General features: G+C 50.4%; 9 protein-coding genes across 9 annotated transcripts; 2 read left to right on the top strand and 7 right to left on the bottom strand.

The window, feature by feature from the left end:
- Positions 1 to 58: 58 nt before the first annotated feature.
- Positions 59 to 877, bottom strand: HO173_011387 (uncharacterized protein; the record flags this gene model as incomplete). Its single annotated transcript, XM_037313267.1, has 4 exons — positions 59 to 214; positions 318 to 613; positions 683 to 770; positions 857 to 877. The coding sequence occupies 4 exons, from the start codon at positions 875 to 877 to the stop codon at positions 59 to 61; spliced, it is 561 nt and encodes a 186-aa protein (XP_037159932.1).
- Positions 878 to 1330: 453 nt separating this feature from the next.
- On the bottom strand, positions 1331 to 3603 carry HO173_011386 (uncharacterized protein; the record flags this gene model as incomplete). The annotated part of the gene is made up of 4 exons (XM_037313266.1): positions 1331 to 1468; positions 1524 to 2172; positions 2223 to 2406; positions 2460 to 3603. 4 exons carry the CDS (start codon positions 3601 to 3603, stop codon positions 1331 to 1333), a joined length of 2115 nt encoding a protein of 704 aa, XP_037159931.1.
- Positions 3604 to 3678: 75 nt separating this feature from the next.
- Positions 3679 to 4338, bottom strand: HO173_011385 (uncharacterized protein; the record flags this gene model as incomplete). The annotated part of the gene is made up of 2 exons (XM_037313265.1): positions 3679 to 4212; positions 4264 to 4338. The coding sequence occupies 2 exons, from the start codon at positions 4336 to 4338 to the stop codon at positions 3679 to 3681; spliced, it is 609 nt and encodes a 202-aa protein (XP_037159930.1).
- Positions 4339 to 6829: 2491 nt separating this feature from the next.
- Positions 6830 to 8360, top strand: HO173_011384 (uncharacterized protein; the record flags this gene model as incomplete). The annotated part of the gene is made up of 2 exons (XM_037313264.1): positions 6830 to 6857; positions 6913 to 8360. The coding sequence occupies 2 exons, from the start codon at positions 6830 to 6832 to the stop codon at positions 8358 to 8360; spliced, it is 1476 nt and encodes a 491-aa protein (XP_037159929.1).
- Positions 8361 to 8755: 395 nt separating this feature from the next.
- On the top strand, positions 8756 to 11610 carry HO173_011383 (uncharacterized protein; the record flags this gene model as incomplete). Its single annotated transcript, XM_037313263.1, has 2 exons — positions 8756 to 8912; positions 9332 to 11610. The coding sequence occupies 2 exons, from the start codon at positions 8756 to 8758 to the stop codon at positions 11608 to 11610; spliced, it is 2436 nt and encodes an 811-aa protein (XP_037159928.1).
- A 666-nt stretch (positions 11611 to 12276) lies between these two features.
- HO173_011382 (uncharacterized protein) lies at positions 12277 to 13914 on the bottom strand (the record flags this gene model as incomplete). Its single annotated transcript, XM_037313262.1, has 4 exons — positions 12277 to 13584; positions 13646 to 13713; positions 13778 to 13809; positions 13883 to 13914. 4 exons carry the CDS (start codon positions 13912 to 13914, stop codon positions 12277 to 12279), a joined length of 1440 nt encoding a protein of 479 aa, XP_037159927.1.
- A 534-nt stretch (positions 13915 to 14448) lies between these two features.
- HO173_011381 (uncharacterized protein) lies at positions 14449 to 15350 on the bottom strand (the record flags this gene model as incomplete). The annotated part of the gene is made up of 3 exons (XM_037313261.1): positions 14449 to 14740; positions 14850 to 15253; positions 15306 to 15350. 3 exons carry the CDS (start codon positions 15348 to 15350, stop codon positions 14449 to 14451), a joined length of 741 nt encoding a protein of 246 aa, XP_037159926.1.
- A 311-nt stretch (positions 15351 to 15661) lies between these two features.
- Positions 15662 to 16162, bottom strand: HO173_011380 (uncharacterized protein; the record flags this gene model as incomplete). The annotated part of the gene is made up of 1 exon (XM_037313260.1): positions 15662 to 16162. One exon carries the CDS (start codon positions 16160 to 16162, stop codon positions 15662 to 15664), a length of 501 nt encoding a protein of 166 aa, XP_037159925.1.
- A 445-nt stretch (positions 16163 to 16607) lies between these two features.
- Positions 16608 to 19563, bottom strand: HO173_011379 (uncharacterized protein; the record flags this gene model as incomplete). The annotated part of the gene is made up of 5 exons (XM_037313259.1): positions 16608 to 16775; positions 16956 to 17103; positions 17366 to 17422; positions 17519 to 19242; positions 19309 to 19563. 5 exons carry the CDS (start codon positions 19561 to 19563, stop codon positions 16608 to 16610), a joined length of 2352 nt encoding a protein of 783 aa, XP_037159924.1.
- Positions 19564 to 20097: the final 534 nt, after the last annotated feature.

Below are 20097 nucleotides of genomic sequence, written 5' to 3'. Positions count from 1 at the left end.
CTCAAACGCCCATCATAGGTATCGCTAACGCCCAGTCATAATACTATCCCAGACGTATCTACTTGCCAATGACCCTCTCGTAATTTTCATGCTTGACTGCCCCTCCGCTCATTGATGTCCGCACGTTCCTCTTGAAGCCTTCCCGGTTCGACCGCAGGTCCTCCGCTGCCTCTTTGTTCAAGGGATCCGAAGCGTTGGGTTCGAGGAAGAGGAACTGTAGGCCACAGCTGTTAGCCATGGTCCAATATTTTATCCCTTACCGTACTCTGTGCTCGCAGATTCCCTTGTAACCTGTCCCACCCCAGACGTAGACGTACCTGCAACCCAACAATAACAGCATTCAAGTTCAACACAGGCTTCCAGTCCTCCCTCAGGATATTCAAGCACACGTTGCCCTCCAGATCAATATTTGGATGATAAATCTTCTGCGTGCATTTCACCTTCGGCGGGTCGTGAGGGAAGTTCTGGTTGATGGCGAAGTTGAAGTGGAAGCTGCCGCCTTTGTACATTCCTTCGTCCGGCTCGATGGTCAGGGTGAAGTTCAGGATATCGTCGGGGTTGGGAAAGGAGGTTTTCATCGTGCGGCCCAGGGTGCCTTCGAGTTCTGCAAGGTCTGAGGGTAGGGGGAGGATCAGCCAGGTTGTTCCACTGAACGAGCATAAGGGGCATATCATAGCCGTACCTTTCTGTACTCGTAGTTGAGCTGCTGTCACCTTCTTCTTCTTTGGCCCCGCTCCCTCAGCATTCGCATCCTTCTGCTGCTGTTGTTTCTGCGGTCATATGTCAGGCCGGTGCTACAGGGTATATCCTTACCAAGGCTGGGCCGCAGCGTCCGTCTGTAGATGTAGAGACTCACCATAGACCATATTTTGAGCATCCTTGCGACTGTAGAGGTGTGTACTGTCCAGTCCGAGTCGTGATTGAAAAAGGGAAGGCTCGAAACGCCGGTATCAGGGTTGACGAGTTGTTCAGGTTGTCGGAGGTGGGTTATATATCAAAGGCTATAATGTGTATTTAAACGTAATCGAAGATTGTGTTGTCTAAGTCTTGGACACTGCGAAAAGCCATCCGCCACGCGATCTGACTACTAGCTTCAAAGATGCCTACGAGATGAGAAAATATTTCCTAACGCATTTCCTAGAATTGAAGCGTCGACACAGCTATTCGCGTGATTGCCATATCGCTTTTGATAAATATCGACGTCTGGATTTCATTACACGCAAAGTCAATTTACAGACGCCGTATTCCTCATGCAGCCAACAATAGGGCACCGCTGGTAATCCAATATGCACGCGTACCAATGCTTCAATAGTCATCAACAACGTTCTATCTACCTCCGGTTGAAACAGCACAGCAAGCCCGACTTGCCTAGGAACCAGCAGCATCCTATGAAGCGTATCACGGAGAGGGCAGCTGTGGACCAGAGCAGGGCTCGGAAGAAATTCGACGTCCTGACTGTTGAACTGTTCTGTAAGCTATCGTCAGCAACATTCAAGCATTTAAAAAAGGACGCGACATCGTACCGAGAGCCCTAGAGAAGTCAAATCGTTACTCGTAATACCAACAGCAAGTAAAGCGTTCGAGAAGATCCATGCCGTGACCAATCTTGTTCTGAAGCTCTTGTACGAATCCTCCAAGGTCTTCTTCTCGATGATCACCGGTGGGTGGAATTCGGCCAATGCACGCTTGACCGTTATCTCGAATTGGCTATCGATATCCGCTTGAGGTTTGTCGGGCTCTTCGATAATGGCGGCTTTACCGTCTCCTGTCTTTGTGGTTTGAGCTGATGGCAGAACGTCGGCCTTATCAGAGCCTTTGGTTCCCCACGACACGTCATGCCAATTGCTGAAGGCGTAGACATTGAGGATGTTGATGTAGGACGACATGAGGCAAAGATACTGTGGGAATGAGGTGATCATGTGCCACGGATCCAGGTACATGAAGGAAGCCACAAAGTACAAACCAAAGGTAGCTGCCAAAGCGATAAGGATGATGCCTGAACTCGACGAGGAAAAGAAAGTCTTGAAGAACTCATCAAGACCATTGTGTGTCTCGATTTCCGTTTCGTTGTTACCAGAGAGAGCTCGGACCACCAAATACATTGACAGTATCACAATATAGACCTGGATGATACCGAAGACTAGGAAAGACATGATGTATGTCCATCTCGATCTATACGTATTGTCAGCGAAGTGTTGCAAGGGCAATTGAAATTTACCTACCCTTTGGGCCGATTTCCCAGTGCTAGGATGAACTGCAGAAGGACACAGCCGAGATAGAGGTATTGCAGCACTGTATTAACGACCGGTGTAACATGGTTGCCAAAGGGGAAAGCCTTGTTTCCGTTCGCTGCGCCTGGCTTTCCGACGAGATCCATGATGACACTGGTCGTGAGCCAGAACGAAGCTAGAAAATGTGTTAGATCTCTAACTCGTGGTTGGATACTTAAAATTACTAACCGATCGAGAACCATGAGAGAAACACTGAAAAAATGTTGTATAGCAATTGAATATGAAAAAAGAACATGCGCACGATGTTATGACTGCTTTTATACATCCTTCCGAAATGCATCAGTGAGTAGATACTGGCTGCAAAGGAGCCGTTGAGCCATCTTCGGCGTTGCCCGATGAACTCTGGAGCACCTTCAGGAACGTCGGTCTCGCCCTTTGAGGCCTTTACGTAGGTCAAGTGCCACTTCGATCCGGCTTTGGCGACAAGTTCGAAACACAGAATCCGATCCTCGGCCAAGAACATGTTCTTCTTGAAGATGTTCATATTCTCAATGCCTTTACCCGCATTGATCTTTGCGGCGGTGTGGTCACCATGGAAATACTGGTCGAGAGGGCGTCCCATGATAGCACGGAATCGGTACGCAGAGAACGCTCCCGGAAGAACGCTGACGTACCCAAAGGAGCTTTCCAGCGGTTTGTCCAGGATATTGCTGATCTTGTACTCAAAGTTCTGGGCTGCCACAAGCGGATTCAGAAGGTTTCTCCATCCTTTACCCAACATAGCGTGGATCTCTCCGCAAGCACCACCAAGATCTTTGTCATTATAGAAAGCTTCCCACAGCGCAAGGAGAGATTTTGGCCCTGGCTTTGTCCCGGCGTCTAGAAGAATGCAGACTTCCGGGTTCAATATCTTACCAAAAGCGTTGAATAGCCATCGATGAGAGTTGATTTTCTTGCTATTCTTCTGTTTGAGACAAAAGATCATTTGTACTGGAGGAAGCGTACTGGGGCCGTCGTCCTGGGGTTGTATAAGTTTCTGATTGGGCGTGACCGAAAGTTGGGTAGTGTACTCGAAAACATGAGCTGTGGTTTCTTTGCCGTCGACGTCTTTCTTCATGACACCATCTTGGTAGATGCCAACTGTTGCCAGGACATCCAAAGTCTCCTTGTCGCAGGGATCGATCCCATCGAAGACCAGACACACGACAATCTTTTGCCAAGCAGGGCCTCCCTTATTCCAGAACTCTGTCTTCTTGATGTTGACAATGTCGCGGACATTTTGCATGACACCATGAAGGGTACGCGCAGTCAATACTTTGTCTTCATTGTAGTATGTGATGGCAATGAGGAGTTCGGTGTGGCGGTTGTACATGGCCGGCCTAAGATTATAGCCATTCTTGAGCGTGAATTCATTGGGATCGCAAGTTGCAGCAGTGTCTGAATATAATTAGCGACAGCATATTCCTGGGCTCACATTCAGCGTACATCTCAGATGTGTGAATTCTTCACTGCCTCCCTCTAGATCACTCCTATACTTCGCCTGAATAGCATTCTGGATAGCACTAGGTACTGGATAGTCCACACTCAGGACCGAGCCCTGAACAAGTTTCACTTTACGAGTCGCGTATCGCCTCAACCCATTTGCTCCAGGTGCTTGCCTCTGCCTCCATGCTTCCGTGGAGCTGGTGTCACTTCTCTCGTATGGAGACGGCGCTCGCCCAGGCACGCCAAATGCCGCTGTGGGGTCATCGAGAGTCGAGCTGTAGCCATCTCCGTGATACCCGTTGTAAGGAGGTGCTTGTGACTTGTGATCCCCAACATATGATTCCGTCAGAGTGTAGTTCGAAGCAGGTCTGATAGGGGGAGTTGCGATCCCGGAGTGAGGCTCATCGAATGGCCCATTGAAGGGCCCCTGGCCGTGGGCTAAGAGGGCTCGTTCATCTTCGTCATCAGAACCCTCGTGTGGAGGCAGATGATATTGCTGTGTCGATTGTTAGCGAAGGGTCGCAAAACTTGGAGACACAATACTAACGCTGCCGGAGGGCAGGTCGTGCAACCGGTGGTCCTCTTCATAGCCCCCAGCTCCCGGAGATGCTTGGTAAGCCATTCGGGCGTATTGTGATCGAGAGCAGGAGTGAATTGAGGGCGGCCGCTGTGGTAGAAGGATGATGGAAGCGTTGGAGGGCAAAACTAGGAGTGCGTAGCGTTTTTGGATGGAGTGAAGTAGAATGTCAATACTTGTTTACAGCCGCCAGGGCTTGAGGATGCAGTGCTCAGAGAGAGTAGCGTGTATGGCCGTCTTTGCATATATCATCGAACCTTCCAAGAGGCCTTTCGCTGTCACTTTTTGGAACGATGTTGGTGTAGAAGAATGTACGAAAGCAGAGATCAGGGGGGTCTGCTGGCTTTGTTGCTGACCGGGATTGTTTCTCCAGGTGTGGCTTTACCAATCAAATCCGACATCCGCCACAGCACGCACAGTCAGTGAAAGTTGAGGACACGCAAGAAACACGACAATGCTTCCTGCAGATTGAAGAAGTGAATTTTTCTGAAGGTCAACGCAGAGTGAAGACCCTTGCAGAATGATTATTCAATCCGCCGATATCTGAGTATTTTTTCTTTGTTCTCCTCTTAGAATTTTACTGTGGCGCCCTCATGTCTCTGAATTCCAAAATTAGCAACACGAAGTTCCGAGCCTCCTTTACGGAATCATGGCCACCAACGGGCTGTGTGCTTTGCGTCCCAGGCTCCTCCGGATATGCACAGCTGGACTCAACACATTATTTTGAGTCCAGTGGCCGTGCTGACACGTCGTTGCAGAGCTTCGGTGACAAGGCTCACTAGGCCTAAGAAAATGCCAGCGTTTGCCATAGATGAGATTAGTACCTTATATCTTGCTTCTCCTGCCGTATATTACTATCTGAGTGCCATCGTGTACGGCATAGTAGCCTTTATCTTGGCCCCACCTCTCCAAAAGCTGGACCCTCGGCTTTTTTGTTCATGAGCCTGTTGTCTATCTACGCTTCGAGCAAAATTGCACCCTACAGCTGATTGTTCGTTTGGGGAAATACTAAGGGCGTGGAATCCCAAAGCTATTGAGAGTAAGGTAAAGAATCAAATCGATTGGAAGGCGAGAATACTCCAGATGATGCACAAGCTTTATTATCTGCTGTTTTTCATGCACGCATGCAGGGGACGTAAGATTGCAGAAAGCGATACCTGAGCCTCCTGGGCCAAGCCTGCATACGGAGTATTGCTGGTCTGATATGCAGATGCAGCTCAAGCCAGGTTATGATCAGACCCACGTGTCGTTCAGGTGCGCTTAATATGATGGTAGTGAGACTCAATTGCTTTGATCGTCTACGCTCATCGCCCGAGATGCAACGAGTCGGCTTGAACCCTCATATGCGGATCGAGCGTGTGCAATGATATGGTGACGCTCAAGCATGCTGGATAGCTTCTGGATTGGGATTCCTGCGTCTTGAGTACCTAGAGTAAGTGAATCGGTGCGGAGAGATTTGATATGGCAGCCGTTATCGGGGCGGTTATAATATGCGTAACCGTTGCGCTTATAGAAGGCGGTGAATTAAGCACCGAATCACGAGCAAGGCTAAGATGTGTGCGGGATGAAATTTGACTTGGTTGGCTTCTTGTCAGGCTTATTATCTTTATGGGACAAAAAAGATGAGGGTGAGGTAGGTAGGAGGGAAAGTGGAAGGAAGATGTATCCTTCGTTATAATTTTAGTGCAAGGACTTCAAGGGCAGCGTAATTTCCGCTCACAGGCTCACAGCCCACATATGTTTATTCCCTTACTACATAAGGTACTTACTCTAAGGTAACTTTCACACCAAATTTAGGGCCAAATGGCAAATTGAGTCCTAAAAGCCTGAAAGGTAAAACTCTCGCCCAATCAAAACTACTCGCTGTCTGCTCCCTTGTCCCGTCCCAAAAAGATCGTCCTAACATTATCCCCTCCCCTCTCCCCCCAGGGCCCCAACTCCTTCCAGCTCTGTCAGCAACCTGCCACAATCAACTTACCACCATTCAGCCAAAACCCTTACACTCCGCTGTCGACTGAACACCACAAAACCGCGCCATGCAAGGTCCAACAATTCCTTCGCAGTGAAGAAGGGAGCTGCTCCGCCTTGAGTCAGGGTATTTCACTTGCGCCCGTCAAATTACGCCGCAAATCAAATACACAACACCTCGACCATAACGAAGCGCCCAAGGGAAAAGGGCAAAGGGAAACGCAGTAGGCCGGCAACCGACAGTCATTCGTTTACATCACGTCGGAGTCATCGCATTCATTGTTCGGCACCATCTGGAACTAATCATTCAGCCTTTGAGTCCTTTGTTCTTTCCCGTTAAGAATCTCACCAACCAACCAACCATACCGAGACAGTCTTCTGCAACCACCCTCTACAAGGCCAGACACTCTTTTAATCAATTTCCGGCCGTACGCATCTCAAGCCCTGACTGCTGGTCCACGGAGCGACTGCCTTGGAACGACTGGCTGTTAGGCCTCGTGGATGATAACAAGCCCCTCCTGGGCTCCTTTCCCTGTTTCGACTTTATACGTCTCCCACCAACGCAAAGATGGACCTCCATGGTCTCGGCCGATATGGTAAGCACTGACAACATGTCACTATCAGGATATAATGCTGACGCTTTCTATATAGAAGTGGATTTCAATGCACCTCACCTTTTCCGACGTTGCGCCACCTGCCCTCCTGAACCTCCACCATGTCCATCATGTGCTTCGGACGAGGTCTGTTCTCTTTTCGCTGGAGGCTGCAATTCATGTGCTGTGACTATGTGCACGAAAATGGTAGCTCAGCCTACATCAGCGCCATCAAGCTCTGGGCCAGCTGCGGGTCCTATAGCAGGAGGCGTCATCGGAGGTGTCGCTGTTGTATGCTTGATGACTTTCCTGGTGTGGAGATTCTGCATCAAGAATAGAAGGGTACGTTTTGTAGAAAACGACTGGCAAGACGAGGAATCCACGGAGAAGAGTAGAGACGAATTTGGCATGCAAAGGGATGCTCGTGCCTCAGTACATTCAGTTCGCTCGATAGCTTCGACCGTCCTTACCAGAGCTTCCAACGTCATCCAAATAGCCTACATACCAGGAGTCACCAACCGATCCGTTGATTCCACACCAGACCTTGTCCCACCGGTACCACCAATACCAGCCTTCTCTCCGGCAGGGACTCCACAGCCTCATCAACAGGACCAACACTTCTTCATGCCTAGCGACCTCCGCGACTCCACTTATTCAGACTATACAGTCGATAGGACGTCTTACGCCAGATCGAGCATAGCCCCAAGCATGCCTCGAGGTAGCTTCCAGTCGACGGCTTATCGAGGTAGTGCTGTCGTCAACGCTATACCTGCTCAAACGGCTATCTGTGGTAAAGCAAATCCTGTCGCTGTCAAGTCAAATGGCAAGAATAGCCCTGTTGAATCGAGATCCTCCACTCCGCCTCTTCCCATAATGGATCGCAAGCGACACGATCTTTTAAAGACGAACACCACTAGCCCGATAGTCGCTCGACTGGGTGTTCCCAAAGCCGTGCACGTCACAAAATCTCCGCAGAACAACATTCCTGTTGCCGCAAACCCTAGTCCTGTTCCCAGTGACAGATCGAATAGGTCTCCGACCAAATTAGAGCGGCACGCTTCAGTGGCAAGCTCTAGGCATAATCCTGACTCGTCAACCTTTGATGATGCCTCTAGCAGCGACGAAGACTCACCTGCAGACCAAAGTCTGATGGGCCACGAAAAGCTACCTCAATTCGCCAAGACCGCGTCGCCCTCATCCAGATCGATAGATCCTCCTGTTCGGTCTCCATCATCAGCACCTGACCTTAGACATTCCCCAGCCATCATATCATCTTCCTCTTCACCAGACAGCCAAGCCCGCCATTTCCTGAGCAAGGAGCAAAAGAAGAAACACAAACGATCCGGAAGTCTGAATCAGATAATCGAGGAGGCCACCAGGCGAGCCTCTAGAGAGCCCAGACATGGCGGTCTGGGTAGTATGGGAAACATCATGACCGCCTGGACCGGAAGAGATGCTAGGGGGGAAGGTCCATTCTCAGACGCGAACGCCGCGAGGACACCTTGAGATTCTGGACTTTTCGACTTTCTTCTTATATACCTTGCAGCGTTTCTAACTCATGTCGCGACTAGGGAGGCAACTACAAAATCGTTTGGCGTATTGGATACGGCTGTGACAGCCAGGGGCGGACTTCTTCGATACGGAAAATATTTAGGGTGTGACTTGGAGGCGTTTTATGTTTACACAGTCCTGCGGACATGTTCAAGGGCCGTCATGCCTTTGGATGATCTATATATCGCAAAACTGAGACACTTTTCAAACAAGTCATCCTCGTTATGCAACGTTTCAGCGTTGAGGTTCTTTGTGTTTCATTGCTTTGGGGCGGTCACTTTTGAGGCAATCGCATTGTTTCGCCTCACAGAACTTACTTACATCATCTTTGACAGCTTCTGATGCATACGATGCAATCTCATCGACTCCTCCTTGGTTCCATCTTCCGTGGATCTGCTCGAGTGAGTGGATGGGGACCATCTGCCACAATGTCGGCGCCGAATTCTTCACACCTTGAACTTTCACGCGTGAATTGCCTGGCCACAGCACCTTCCCCACACATCCTCGGTATAAATGCTCACCCGATCCCAGATTCTACTACTCACAAATAAGACATTCCTTCACAGTGCATCACGATTTCTGACGACTTCCATGACCAACAATTTCGAGAGCGGCATTACTTTCTTTCCTGAATATACCTCGTCGTCTACTGCTGCTCTGCGGATCCGGAGGATCATACAACATCTGTTGGGAACTTTTCGCCATCACTGCACTGCCAGGAGGCCGTTGAACGGCCTCAAATCTCTTCCCGGACAGTCCTCTGCTGCTACGACGCTTTGCGAAACAACGGCCTATCTCGCCTTTTCTTATCTTGCTATAGCCTCAGATCACAGCGCTCCGACGTCTTGACGACGCAGTTCTCAGGTGCCACCTAGCTATTGTTTCTTACCACAATTTCCCACTGATTGCGATTGTGCTGGGAACAGTCCGTAGTCGCTGCGACTTCTCAGCTCCTGTTGCACCAGTGCAAACGGCCTCTGGCTACACACAACGCTCGAATCTACAGGTCCGACCCTTATTTGGAGGACTCGTCAACCTACGGCCCAAGCTCCCCAAGCAACCTCGATCAGCGGCTGGCCGCAAGCATCTACTCTCAACAGCTTCTCCAGATCTCATCATTAACATTCGCCTAGCTTCCTACATCGGCATCAGTAGCCGATACGCCAGGAGTGGTATGGAAGATCAGAAGGCGGTTCACTCGGATAGGAAAGTGCTTCCACAAAAACCTACACAATGGAGTACCCCAGACGACAGAGCTTTGCCAAGTTCTTTCCCGCACGCCAATGATCTGACCGATACGGACGATGACCCATCGGCCATGAAGTCCGTCCTCAGCATCGAGAAGTTCGTCCTTAGCATCGACGGCGGCTGGATCCGAGGATACAGCTCTCTCGTCATACTGCAGGCACTCATGGAAGAAGTTGGAAAGATTGAGCGAGCACGCAACCCGAAGGCAACTTCCAGCATCTTTTCGTCGGTTCTTGGACGTCTAGACGATGAGATTTGCGCCGCCCCAACCCCTAATGCCATGCCGAAGTCTGAATATTGGCCTTGTCATTACTTCGATTACATAGCCGGTACAGGTACCGGAGGTGTGATCGCTATGATGTTGGGCAGGTACAGGATGAGTGTCCGTGAAGCAATGGAGAGATACAGAGACATGTATGCTACGGTCGTCAAGCAACAGCCCGTATCACCTTTGCCAAAACATCGATTGCGAAAGTCTGTCTTCCTAAGCATTCACAAGGGGCCACGACGGTCGAATCCCCCGGCAATGAAGCTGGTCCCAAATTTCCCAAGTCCCAATGAGGATCAGGTGCATCTCCAGTCAGACCCTAACAGATGTCGTACAATCGTCTGTGGCTGTGGTGCCAAACTGCAACCTTTTCGATCTTACGCCAATCATAGCCCTCCGAGATTTGTCAATGATATTCTTGTGCAATGTGTAGATGCAGAACGGTCTCGTGAATCATACTGCAATGCCAAGCACTTTTACAACAACCCAAGTCGCACTGTGCTAGCTATGGTATCTGGCACGGTACGAAAAGAAATATCTCACACCTTGCTAGAAGAGCTATCTGGCACGGTACGAAAAGAAATTTCTCGCACGTTGCTAGAAAAGATCTCTGGCATGGTTCAAGAAGAGGTATTCCGCATGACGCGAAAAGGGGTGTCTCCCACGATACTAGACGAGGGATCTCGCACAGTCCGGGAAGAGGTTTCTCACACGCTGCTAGAAGAGATATTCGGCATGGTGCAAAAAGAGGTATATCGCGTGATGCGAAAAGGGGTGTCTCCCACGTTGGTAAAGGAGATATCTCGCACGGTGCTGGAAGAGATATCTGGCATGGTGCAAAAAGAGGTATCTTGCAGGATGCTAGACCGGGTATCTCGCACGATCCGAGATACGATTTCTCGCACGTTGGTAAAGGAGATATCTCGCACAATGCTTGAAGATATATACTCATTACCCAATCATGACTTCTCTGGAAAAGACGGTATCCATCTACTGAGCATCGGCGGTTCGATCAATCAGCCTGTCGACCCCAGAGCCGATAGATTGCAACATCAGATGAGCACTCAAATCCAACGGGTCCACGAAGAACAACTGACCTCGTCCCGGTACCTCAACCCCGCCCACTACTGTCGACTCGACGTATCCGGCACCGACCTTCCAGACATCGGTGCGAACGGAAGGGAACCCGAAAGTCCAGACCATCGAACCTTTGGCCGAATCGAAGCATCAACCAACCTCTACCTCCGAAACCAAGTCACGGCGGACAACCTCCACAACTTTGCCGCAGCCCTGGTCGACGGGCGAAGGCTTCGGGCCCGGACCTTGCAGTGGGAGCGCTGGGCCCTGGGCGTCGTCTACCGGTGTCCCGAACCCGGGTGCGAAGCATGGGGCGAGCGGTTCGCCGACCGTCTCGGGTTCTGGACCCATATGTTGATGGCGCACGGTGCGAGGCACGCGTACTACGACCCGGCCACGAGGAAAGAGTATGAGATGATGGGTCGGACGAGGGAGGGGAAGGTGGACACGGAGATTGACTGCGGTGAGATTTTGGACACGGGAGCCAGGATGAAGGATTTGAAAGAGCGTGTCGCGGCGGCGAAAAGGAAGAGGGAGCAGGATTTGAGGCACTTGGCGAATAAGGCGGTGGAGGGGTCGTTGGTGGAGGATTGGATACGGGCTGGAGGATAGATGTATGAGAGGATAAGGGGTCGGGCTGGCCGGGACCGGCCTTTCTTAATGGGCGGTCGCTGGAGATTGCTGGCACTTAACAGGCTTTTGAAGATCCAGAGATTTCACACCATTGCACGCACGGTGATACTACATGTCTCAAGGCGAAGAACCTTACACGTTCGATCGCTCTCCATCTGGCTTGAGGCCGGAATCGGTCCTGCCTTGTTCCTACTCAAGGTCTTCGCCTGCGCGGTACAATGTCATAGTCCAATTTTTTGTCTCTCATCTTCAAGTACCTCGTCGACTGCGATCTTTTGGGACGGAGAGTTCTCCCTCGGGCAAGGTGTCCGGAAAACAGTGGCAATCTGGGACGCTGAAATTCTTGGGGCCTGGCGTCGATTGGGGCAATCTTTCGCTCTTGACGGCGGGCTAGGATTGCTTCGGGGAGAGCGTTCGGTGACGGAGGGGCTCGTTGTCGATGTTTTTGCTCCGGTTGATCGGTTAGGAATTCGTGTCATCTCCACTGCCATTTTTTCTGGCACCTTGCCTGCCCTGTAGCGTTCTACACCTAGATCGCAAGGAACGGGTTCGCATGTAGTGGTATGCTGGAGGAGGGATATCATAAAATCATAGGTAGCATCAAAACTATCTCCGCTATGCTAAAGTCGATCCTTCGCGTCTCCCTTAAGCTTTCATTTCCTCTTCTGCCACATAGTGCAGATATGCACCCAAGAGCTTTGTCCCCTCGATGTAATTCCTTCGGTCCAACTTCTCGTTGATACTGTGCGCAGCATCCGTCGAGCTACCCATGGGGAGCAGCAAGACGTTCTTGCCGGTCGCTTTCTCAAAGGTCAGGGTCACCGGTATGCTTCCTCCTTCCCTTGTCAAGTCTGGCTTGACGCCGAAGACTTTCTCCACTGCTCGTCCTGCGGCTGTGTAATTCCAGTGTTTAGGTGAAGCTACCCACCAGTTACCCGCATGTATCAGGCGGATGTCGATAGTGTTTTTGCTCCCAAGCTTGGCGAATTCGTCCTTGACATATTTGAAGACGTGGGAGTCGACTTTTTCCGATTCCATATCTGGCACTGTTCTTATTGAGAACTTGCCCACGACCTTTGCTGGAATGACTGTCTTGGCTCCAGGGGCAGAGAAGGCGCCTTCGACTCCGTGTACGCTGAGAGAAGGGTAACGCCAACGCGCCATGAGTGTCTTCTCTTTGTCAGGGAAGATGCCGGTCTTGCTGCCCAGGGATTCATAGAGGTTGTCCATTGTGTAGCTGATATCTCCATACAGTGACTTCTCCTCTGCGGTCACGGGGGCAACCATCTCATTGATGCCCGGTATTTGAATCTTGCCGTCTGTGTCGACCAGCTTCCCAAGTACGCGGACAAGATCTGTCATTGGCTCCTGTGCACAACCGCCGAAGATACCGCTGTGAAGGTCTTGGCCTGGGCCGCTGATGCTGACGCTGTAATAGTTGCAGCCTCGGAGTCCGTATGTCAGACAGGGCTTCTCGGTGCCTAGCCAGTAATTGTCGCTAATGCAGACCGCATCCGCCTTCTCGAAGAACCCTCCGGGCGTCGCCTCCTTCTCTATAAAATCATCCAGCCCTTCAGATCCATATTCCTCCATGCCCTCAAAGCACATCAGTAGATTCACTGGCAGTTCCACACCGGCCTCCTTGTGTGCTTGTATAGCATTCAACCACCCTAGGACAGGACCCTTATCATCTGTGCTACCACGCCCGTACATCCTCCCCTTGTCGTCAACAGTAAGCGTAAATGGTTCCGTAGCCCAGCCATCGTCTTTCAAAGCAGGCTGCACGTCGTAATGACCGTAGAGGAGAATAGTGCGTTTGTTAGGAGAGGAGCCATAGCGAGCGACGATGACAGGAGGTAGGTGGAGATCCTTTTTGCCGGGTTGGAGGCCGAGTGGACGGGATTCGACATGTGCACCCAAGGCGGTGAGTTCAGAGACGAGGAATTCGGACATCTGTAATTGGGCAAGGTTTAGCTACCTTCTGAAGGCGGAAGGTGAGAGATGAGCAGCTGACTTTGACGACATCAGGGCGGCGTTCGTCATCTGCGGAGACGGACGGTATGGCTACTGCTTTGCGGAGACCTGAAGCGGTGTAAGCAAGGCCCCGGAGGAAAATGGAAAGACCTGTGGATTTGATGATACTCACGTTCAATGAAGGATTCTGATAGCTTGTCCACCCTTGTAGAGCACGTCAGAATCAGTATCGATCTCTTATATCCAGAAAATAGTTGGTGAAATGGCAAAAGCTCACTGCTTAAAGTAGCCGTCCAATTGAGGCGCCATGGTACGAAATGTTGAAAGACAACGGTTCTGAAAGCGGGGTTTGAGGGACGGAGATGAGATTGGGGCAGGGGCAACGCTTGTAGAAAGTGTATGGCTACAGGGTTTGAGGTTTGATGTTGAGGCAAAGCAAGACGTACGCAGTGGATTGGTGAGCTGTTTAGGCTGTACACGGGGCATGGAGGTGGGAGGGAATCGACAATGCTTGCGGAATCGGATGCAGTCTCTTAGGGCTATTGCCACAGACCCTAAATTCTAGAGAACAGCTTCAGGAGCACTGAGAACATACAAGAGCATCTGCATAGCATCGAGGCTAATATTCCGTGTTGATGAACGGAAGAGGCTCGTACTGGTTGTAGAAAATGATAAGGAGCGCTATGAATTCCTCAAAAGTACATCTAGGTATACAAGCGTAATTCGTACAATATAGGCCACAAAACAACGATAACTCCTTTTTCCTTTTATCACCAAACCGACATAACAGCATTGATACCAAACCATACGCCTACCTTACCCAAAAGTGCTCCAGTGCCCCAATCACGGCTTAGACTTCCCGCTCGACCTTCCTGACCTTCCTCCTTTGCCCGTCTTTGGGTACTCACTCTCCTTCATATGGACCTTCCGGTAGTGCTCCTTGCGGTGATCTTCTCTCTTGAAGCCGTGTGCACCTGTGCGTCCGCACCATTCATATTTGCAATCGAGTAGTTCGTCCGGGGGAGGAGGGAAGTGCACTGTCATGTGTCGTTTGAGGTCGTGAGCGCGCGAGCTGATGTGGCCGCAACTGGGATGTAGACAGGGATATTCGGAAGGCGAGGATGGGGAAGGAGTGCTGAATGGGACGTTAGCGAATAAGAAGACTGCAGGGTTTTGCGAGAGATGTGGGGTGAGGAGGATAATAATTCGTGTCGGATAGACAAACGAAACTAGCAATATCTTACCTAAGCCTGCGCTCCTTCTTGTGCCTTGAAGAGGATACAGGACCAGTATGAACAACCTCAATACCAGGACTCCGCTGATTGTCATGGGAATAGCTCGTACTCTGTTGGCTTAGCTGGCGACTGGGAACATGGCTTATGACTGGGTAACTCTGGACTGGATAGCTCTGGACTGGGTAGCTCTGGACTGGATAGCTCTGTTGTGGTCTTGGGCTAGCCACTGAAGGGGTTTTCGTACCATAGCCAGAGTCGCTTGAGCCGTGAGAGGAGGTACGGTTCATAGAGTAGCCGCTGGATGAATAGCTAGTGTTGAGTGGAGGAGGCCTGAGGTTTTGGTTCCCATGTGGATATTGGTAACCACTGGTGGTTTGCTGTTGATGTTGATAACTGGGAGGATCTGATGAATACTTGAATCTGATGTTAGTCCAATGAGGTATACCACATTGATTTAAGCCTTACAGTGAAATTGGGGTGACCACTCGCGCTACCACATGAATTGCACATGATGTATATATAACGTAGACGAAATCTTATTATGAGAATGACTGTAGACGTTAGAATGCTTTCATACGTTTGGTGGCAAAGACTTACATGTCTTCTGTATTGTAGGCACAAATTGATAGTAAGTAGACCGAGTTGAGAATGAGTGACGAAGCTTGGTGTGTATTAGTTTGTATGGGAAAGGTTCAAGGTATGGGGATGCATGGACATCTTGTATGCTTTGATAAGGTGAAGCAAACCTATGGTCGGTGTGTCAACCGCCGCTAGAAGGAAGGGCCATTTGCCTGGATCAAACTCACCGGTGTGGTTTCCTGTCACTTATGCGGAAGGAAAGGGAATATTCCAAAGGGCGAAGTCGAATCTTCACCGGGGCGGAGAAAAGTGTAGTGCCCCTTCGGTGTGATGAGGAAAACATTGCGGTGTCCATTCAAGATTGAAACGCGCCAGATATTCGCAAGAGATTCTGGTGAAGCTGCCATGACTTTGGAGGGTCGGAACAAAATGCAATTGCCAGGCCTGGCAGGAAGGGCGCGAAGATAGTCGAGTCCTCCGCGGGCACTGCAATCCTGGCTCACTGAGGGTTCTTTAAACTCGTTGGTAGCGGCGCCATCGCTGCGGCCCGCAGCACCACAAGCACTGCCGGCTGGTGGATAACACTTGTACGGGAAGCAGCAGGAATGGTGACTTCGTGAGGCGTTGGCTTTAATGCTTCTAGAAAGCACTCGTCTTCGATCCTCAGGATCCGTTGTGACATAAGAGTATGTTTCCCCATTTTCCCCAGCTCCGTTGCTGACAGAAGTTTCGGGAATTGGCATGGCGCAGAGTCTGGCAGGACCCAAGGTATTGTGAAGATTCGCAGGATCAGTGCAACGGCGCGACTCACTTTTCAAATCCTGGAACTTTTGGCAACATGACCGGACGGCCGGGCCATCGGAATCTAATCCAGACGAGGGCGATGACTGTCAAAGCTGTGGCAGTGCGTTAATCGTTCCCGTTGACCGGTGAATTTGAAGCCATGTGTATTGGAACACGTGATCGTTCTGATGCATGTGACTTACTCTGATAGCCTTGCCATTACGATCCAGGTCTCACTCTTGCGCAACGCTCAATTATCATGATATCTATTCCCCAAGTGGAACCCCGCCGATGAGGATAGATATCTACCATTTCGCCCTACCTGTGGCCCGTCCAGGCTTGGGGTGCTTGGCTGCAATGACGTTTGAGGGAATAGGGCGCAGCGCAGCACAGTCCGTTTCGCACTCAGATCGATACCTGTTCATCGATCAATCGTTGCACCGTAGAATCTGAAAGACTGGTCCCCACCACCACAATAAGCTGCGCAATGCCATAGCCGCCATACACCAGGCCACGACCTTTCCCACTGCCCCAGCCAACAGCTTGGCGGCCATCGTGGTGGAATATTGTAGCCTAGATACCTGGAGCGATGACGGGCACACGACGGGGCACATACGCCCCCTTATTGAGCCATAGTATTGTGTGAGTCTTTGGTAGTGAAATATTGAGGTCGAACATTTTCATAAGGCTAGAATGAGGCAATGAGGTTTTAGCGCGATAGCCTTGTTTGCCTTCTTTCCTACAAGAACTTACCGACAAGCTAAGGCTGACGAAGAAGAGCATTACTTTGCCGTTTTCGATCCTGGGCGAGGCGCAGACCTCGGGTTTGGATCGGTAGTATTGTGGAGTACTTGCGCCAGAGACGTTGAAGGAGCATGTTCCACATAGGAGAAAATGGTACCTGCACAGTCAGCCTCCCTTCGTTCTTCACCATGGTTGCACTCAAGGCTGTGCTTGTCAGCGCTCTTTTGATACAACAAACATGCAAGAACGAAAATTGCTTAGTGGACACGTTTCACGATCACAAATGCTGCCAATTAGATTTCCTAGGTACGCTATGTAGCGATAGACCGGAGCCATCACCAAACGTGCGAGAGAGCTCATCGCACATACACAGAGTTACCTAAAAGGATTTCGTGTCTCTCTGAATACTCGGCAGTCACAGATCGTCTTCCAAAAACTTATAGGCAAACTTGAAGTCTGCTTTCCGCCGATTCATCCTGATCGGGGCAAAGTCTGTCAGTAACGGATCTAAGGAACGGAGAGGGCTGTTGTCACTTCGAGAGGCCAAGGCCAGGATAAGGGACGATTCTTACCATGTACTCTCGTAATCGAAAAATCGATAAGTCCCTTGCTCATACTCCTCTGTGATTGTCTTTGGCTCCTCGTGTCTCTGAAACCATGTTTGGTATTGCTTATGAAACCGCCAACTTTGACTTTTGAGCGACTTGGCCGCCAAGTATTGTTGGTAAGTATTTTGACGATAGTAGAAGAGATAGAATAGTGTGTCGGTATCGATCTTGCTGTACAAGCTAGGATCGTCTAGATTTGGGAATGGCTCCTGTGGATAATATGCTGGCGTGTTATATTTTGTGTCTGGTCGGTAGTGGCGTGGCTTCTCCGCATCCAGATAATCTGGACGACTGGCATGAGACGCTGCAAGCAGCCGTTGTACAGAAGGTGAGTCGGATGCAGGCGTTCGGCTCTTTGTGATTTCAAATGACTGTAGAAGATCCTGTAGGCTTGCTGGCAGGTGATAAACAGACTCATCCTCTTCTTGTCTTGGTGGCTCGCCATTTGTTTGTTCTGGAACAGGCGGTTTGGGTTGAACAAGGGCATTGTGCGTCTCTTGTGGCGCTGGAAGAGGAGCTTCGTTAGCTGGTGACTGAACAGCTGCTGCTATCTTCGAAGCTGACGAAGCCCGCGAGTGTATAGAGGTATCAGCCGCTACAGATGGAGTTGGGACATTGCGAGTGCTGGCCGAAGCAGTCGCATTCGGCTGGGTAGGTGGTGGGGATTTTGGTTGGGTTTGTGTGCTTGGAGGAGTTTCTGAGGTTGCTGATACAGGCACAGCAGGCTTTTGGGCAGGTGTGGGACCAGAGCTCGCCGGTAGTGAAGGTGCTGCGCTGGGTGAGGTGGTTGCACTGCTCTTTTGTGTAGACGGGAAAGCAGACAGGCCAGGCGGCGCGCTAGGCGTTGGCGCTGGGGCCGTGCTTGGTGGTGGAGGTAATGGTGCTATTCCCACAGCAGCTTTGTCACTTGCTGCCGCCGCTGCGGCTGCTGAAGCGTACTTTAGCGTCTCTCCTGGGGCTCTTGTGGGTAAAGGTGCAGGCTTCATGTTGTTGTTTGCCGTACCGTTGGTTGTGTTTGCTAAGGGGGTATGAAGTGTTGCCAGAGCTGGTAAGGGCGACTTCAATTGGTTCGATGGTCTTCGGACACCCGTACCTTGAGGCTCTGAGACGGACGTCGATTTCGGTTTCCCAGCACCTGTGCCAGGACCTCGCGCATCCGCGGTTTCTGGGATGTCATCTGCTATCGATTGTGTATCTTGTGAAGAGACTCGATCATTATCATTGCTCAGGCCGAAAGTTTCCTCCTCTTCCTCGAGATTTAGATCATCGTATATTGAGTCGTCTTCATTAAAGTCCACCGCCTGATTCTCTTCAACGTAGTACTTGATGCTTTCTTCTAAATCTTGTACCTGCTCCGTTTCAACGTTGCCATTCTCCAAAGATCGTAACAGTAGCTCTAGTTTCCCCTGATGATATTTGTGCCGCTCCGTAGTCCTCGATATCTCGGACAAACGGTCTGCTTTACCGGTGTCCTTCTTGCCCTTTTTAACTGTGGCCTGTAAAGCTTCCTCTTCGGCTTCGAGCGTTTCGATTTGTCGCTCCAGCTCTTCAACCATATTCTGGAGGAAATTGCACATATCCAATTTCGCCTTCTCTTTAGGATCCAGCTTCGCTGTAGCTTGCAGTCCTTCCTTCGAAAAGGCCTTGGTTTTCATCTCCTTCTCGACCGCCTTGAACTTCTCCATCTCCTACATGAACAGCCACAATCAGCACGTGGCATGGTTCTGAGAAGTGCTTTTACAAGCAGCACCTACGTTCTCAATGGCTTTCCGCTGCTCCATGAGCGGCTTCTTGTCTTTGATTTCATTTCCCGCGGCCCACGTCTTTATCTGGTCTCGATGCCGTTGGAGCTTCTTGATCTCGCGCTTGAGAGCATCCTCCAATTTGTCCTTCTGCGAGGCGTTGGTGGCTTGTTGTATCTTATCGAATATGCCTTCAAACACCACAATTCCCTCAGCAACTTTCTTGAATGTCTTGTCAATCTCCTGCTGCAACTTTCGTTGAGCCATGATCGCTGAATTGAGAGTGAGGGAAACAGGAGATTGCCTGTGTTATTGGCCAGGCTGGAAGGAGAGTTGAGAATAAGCCGTATTCGAGCTGACTTGCTGCAGTGATTTCGGGTTTGAGAGTAGAATGGAGGCTTTGGTGAGACAGGCATCAAGTGGGCGCCTTATGAAGGTTTCACAGCTATGGTGTAGGAATACGCAGCTCGGTGTTGCTAGAGGTACCTCAAAGCACTTTCTCGAAGGTGCCAAGGATCGCGAAAGGCGCGTAAGGCTAGCCGCGAGAGGGTGCAGATTACCTTATACTGCTGTGAGGCCGCAACTATCGAAGCCTTGGAGGTCATCAGCTCTTGAGAAATTACCTAAAGCCCATTTTCACCCAGCATTCTACGAGGATTTGAAGGTCTGGAAGATGAGACGGAATCCTCTGTAAATCTTCTGACTCAATGAGTTAACAGCCCATGAGGCTTTTGAACTTCTCCGCTTTTCACCCATGATTTTGACCTATTTTCCCCTTTCTACTGCTCTTTTCATGTATCA

This window comes from Letharia columbiana, assembly GCF_014066305.1.
Source record: "Letharia columbiana isolate WasteWater2 chromosome Unknown Sc0000061_s0, whole genome shotgun sequence".
Lineage (NCBI taxonomy): Eukaryota > Fungi > Ascomycota > Lecanoromycetes > Lecanorales > Parmeliaceae > Letharia > Letharia columbiana.
The sequence above is the reverse complement of the archived record's forward strand: the minus strand, read 5'-3'. Positions and strand labels throughout refer to the sequence as shown.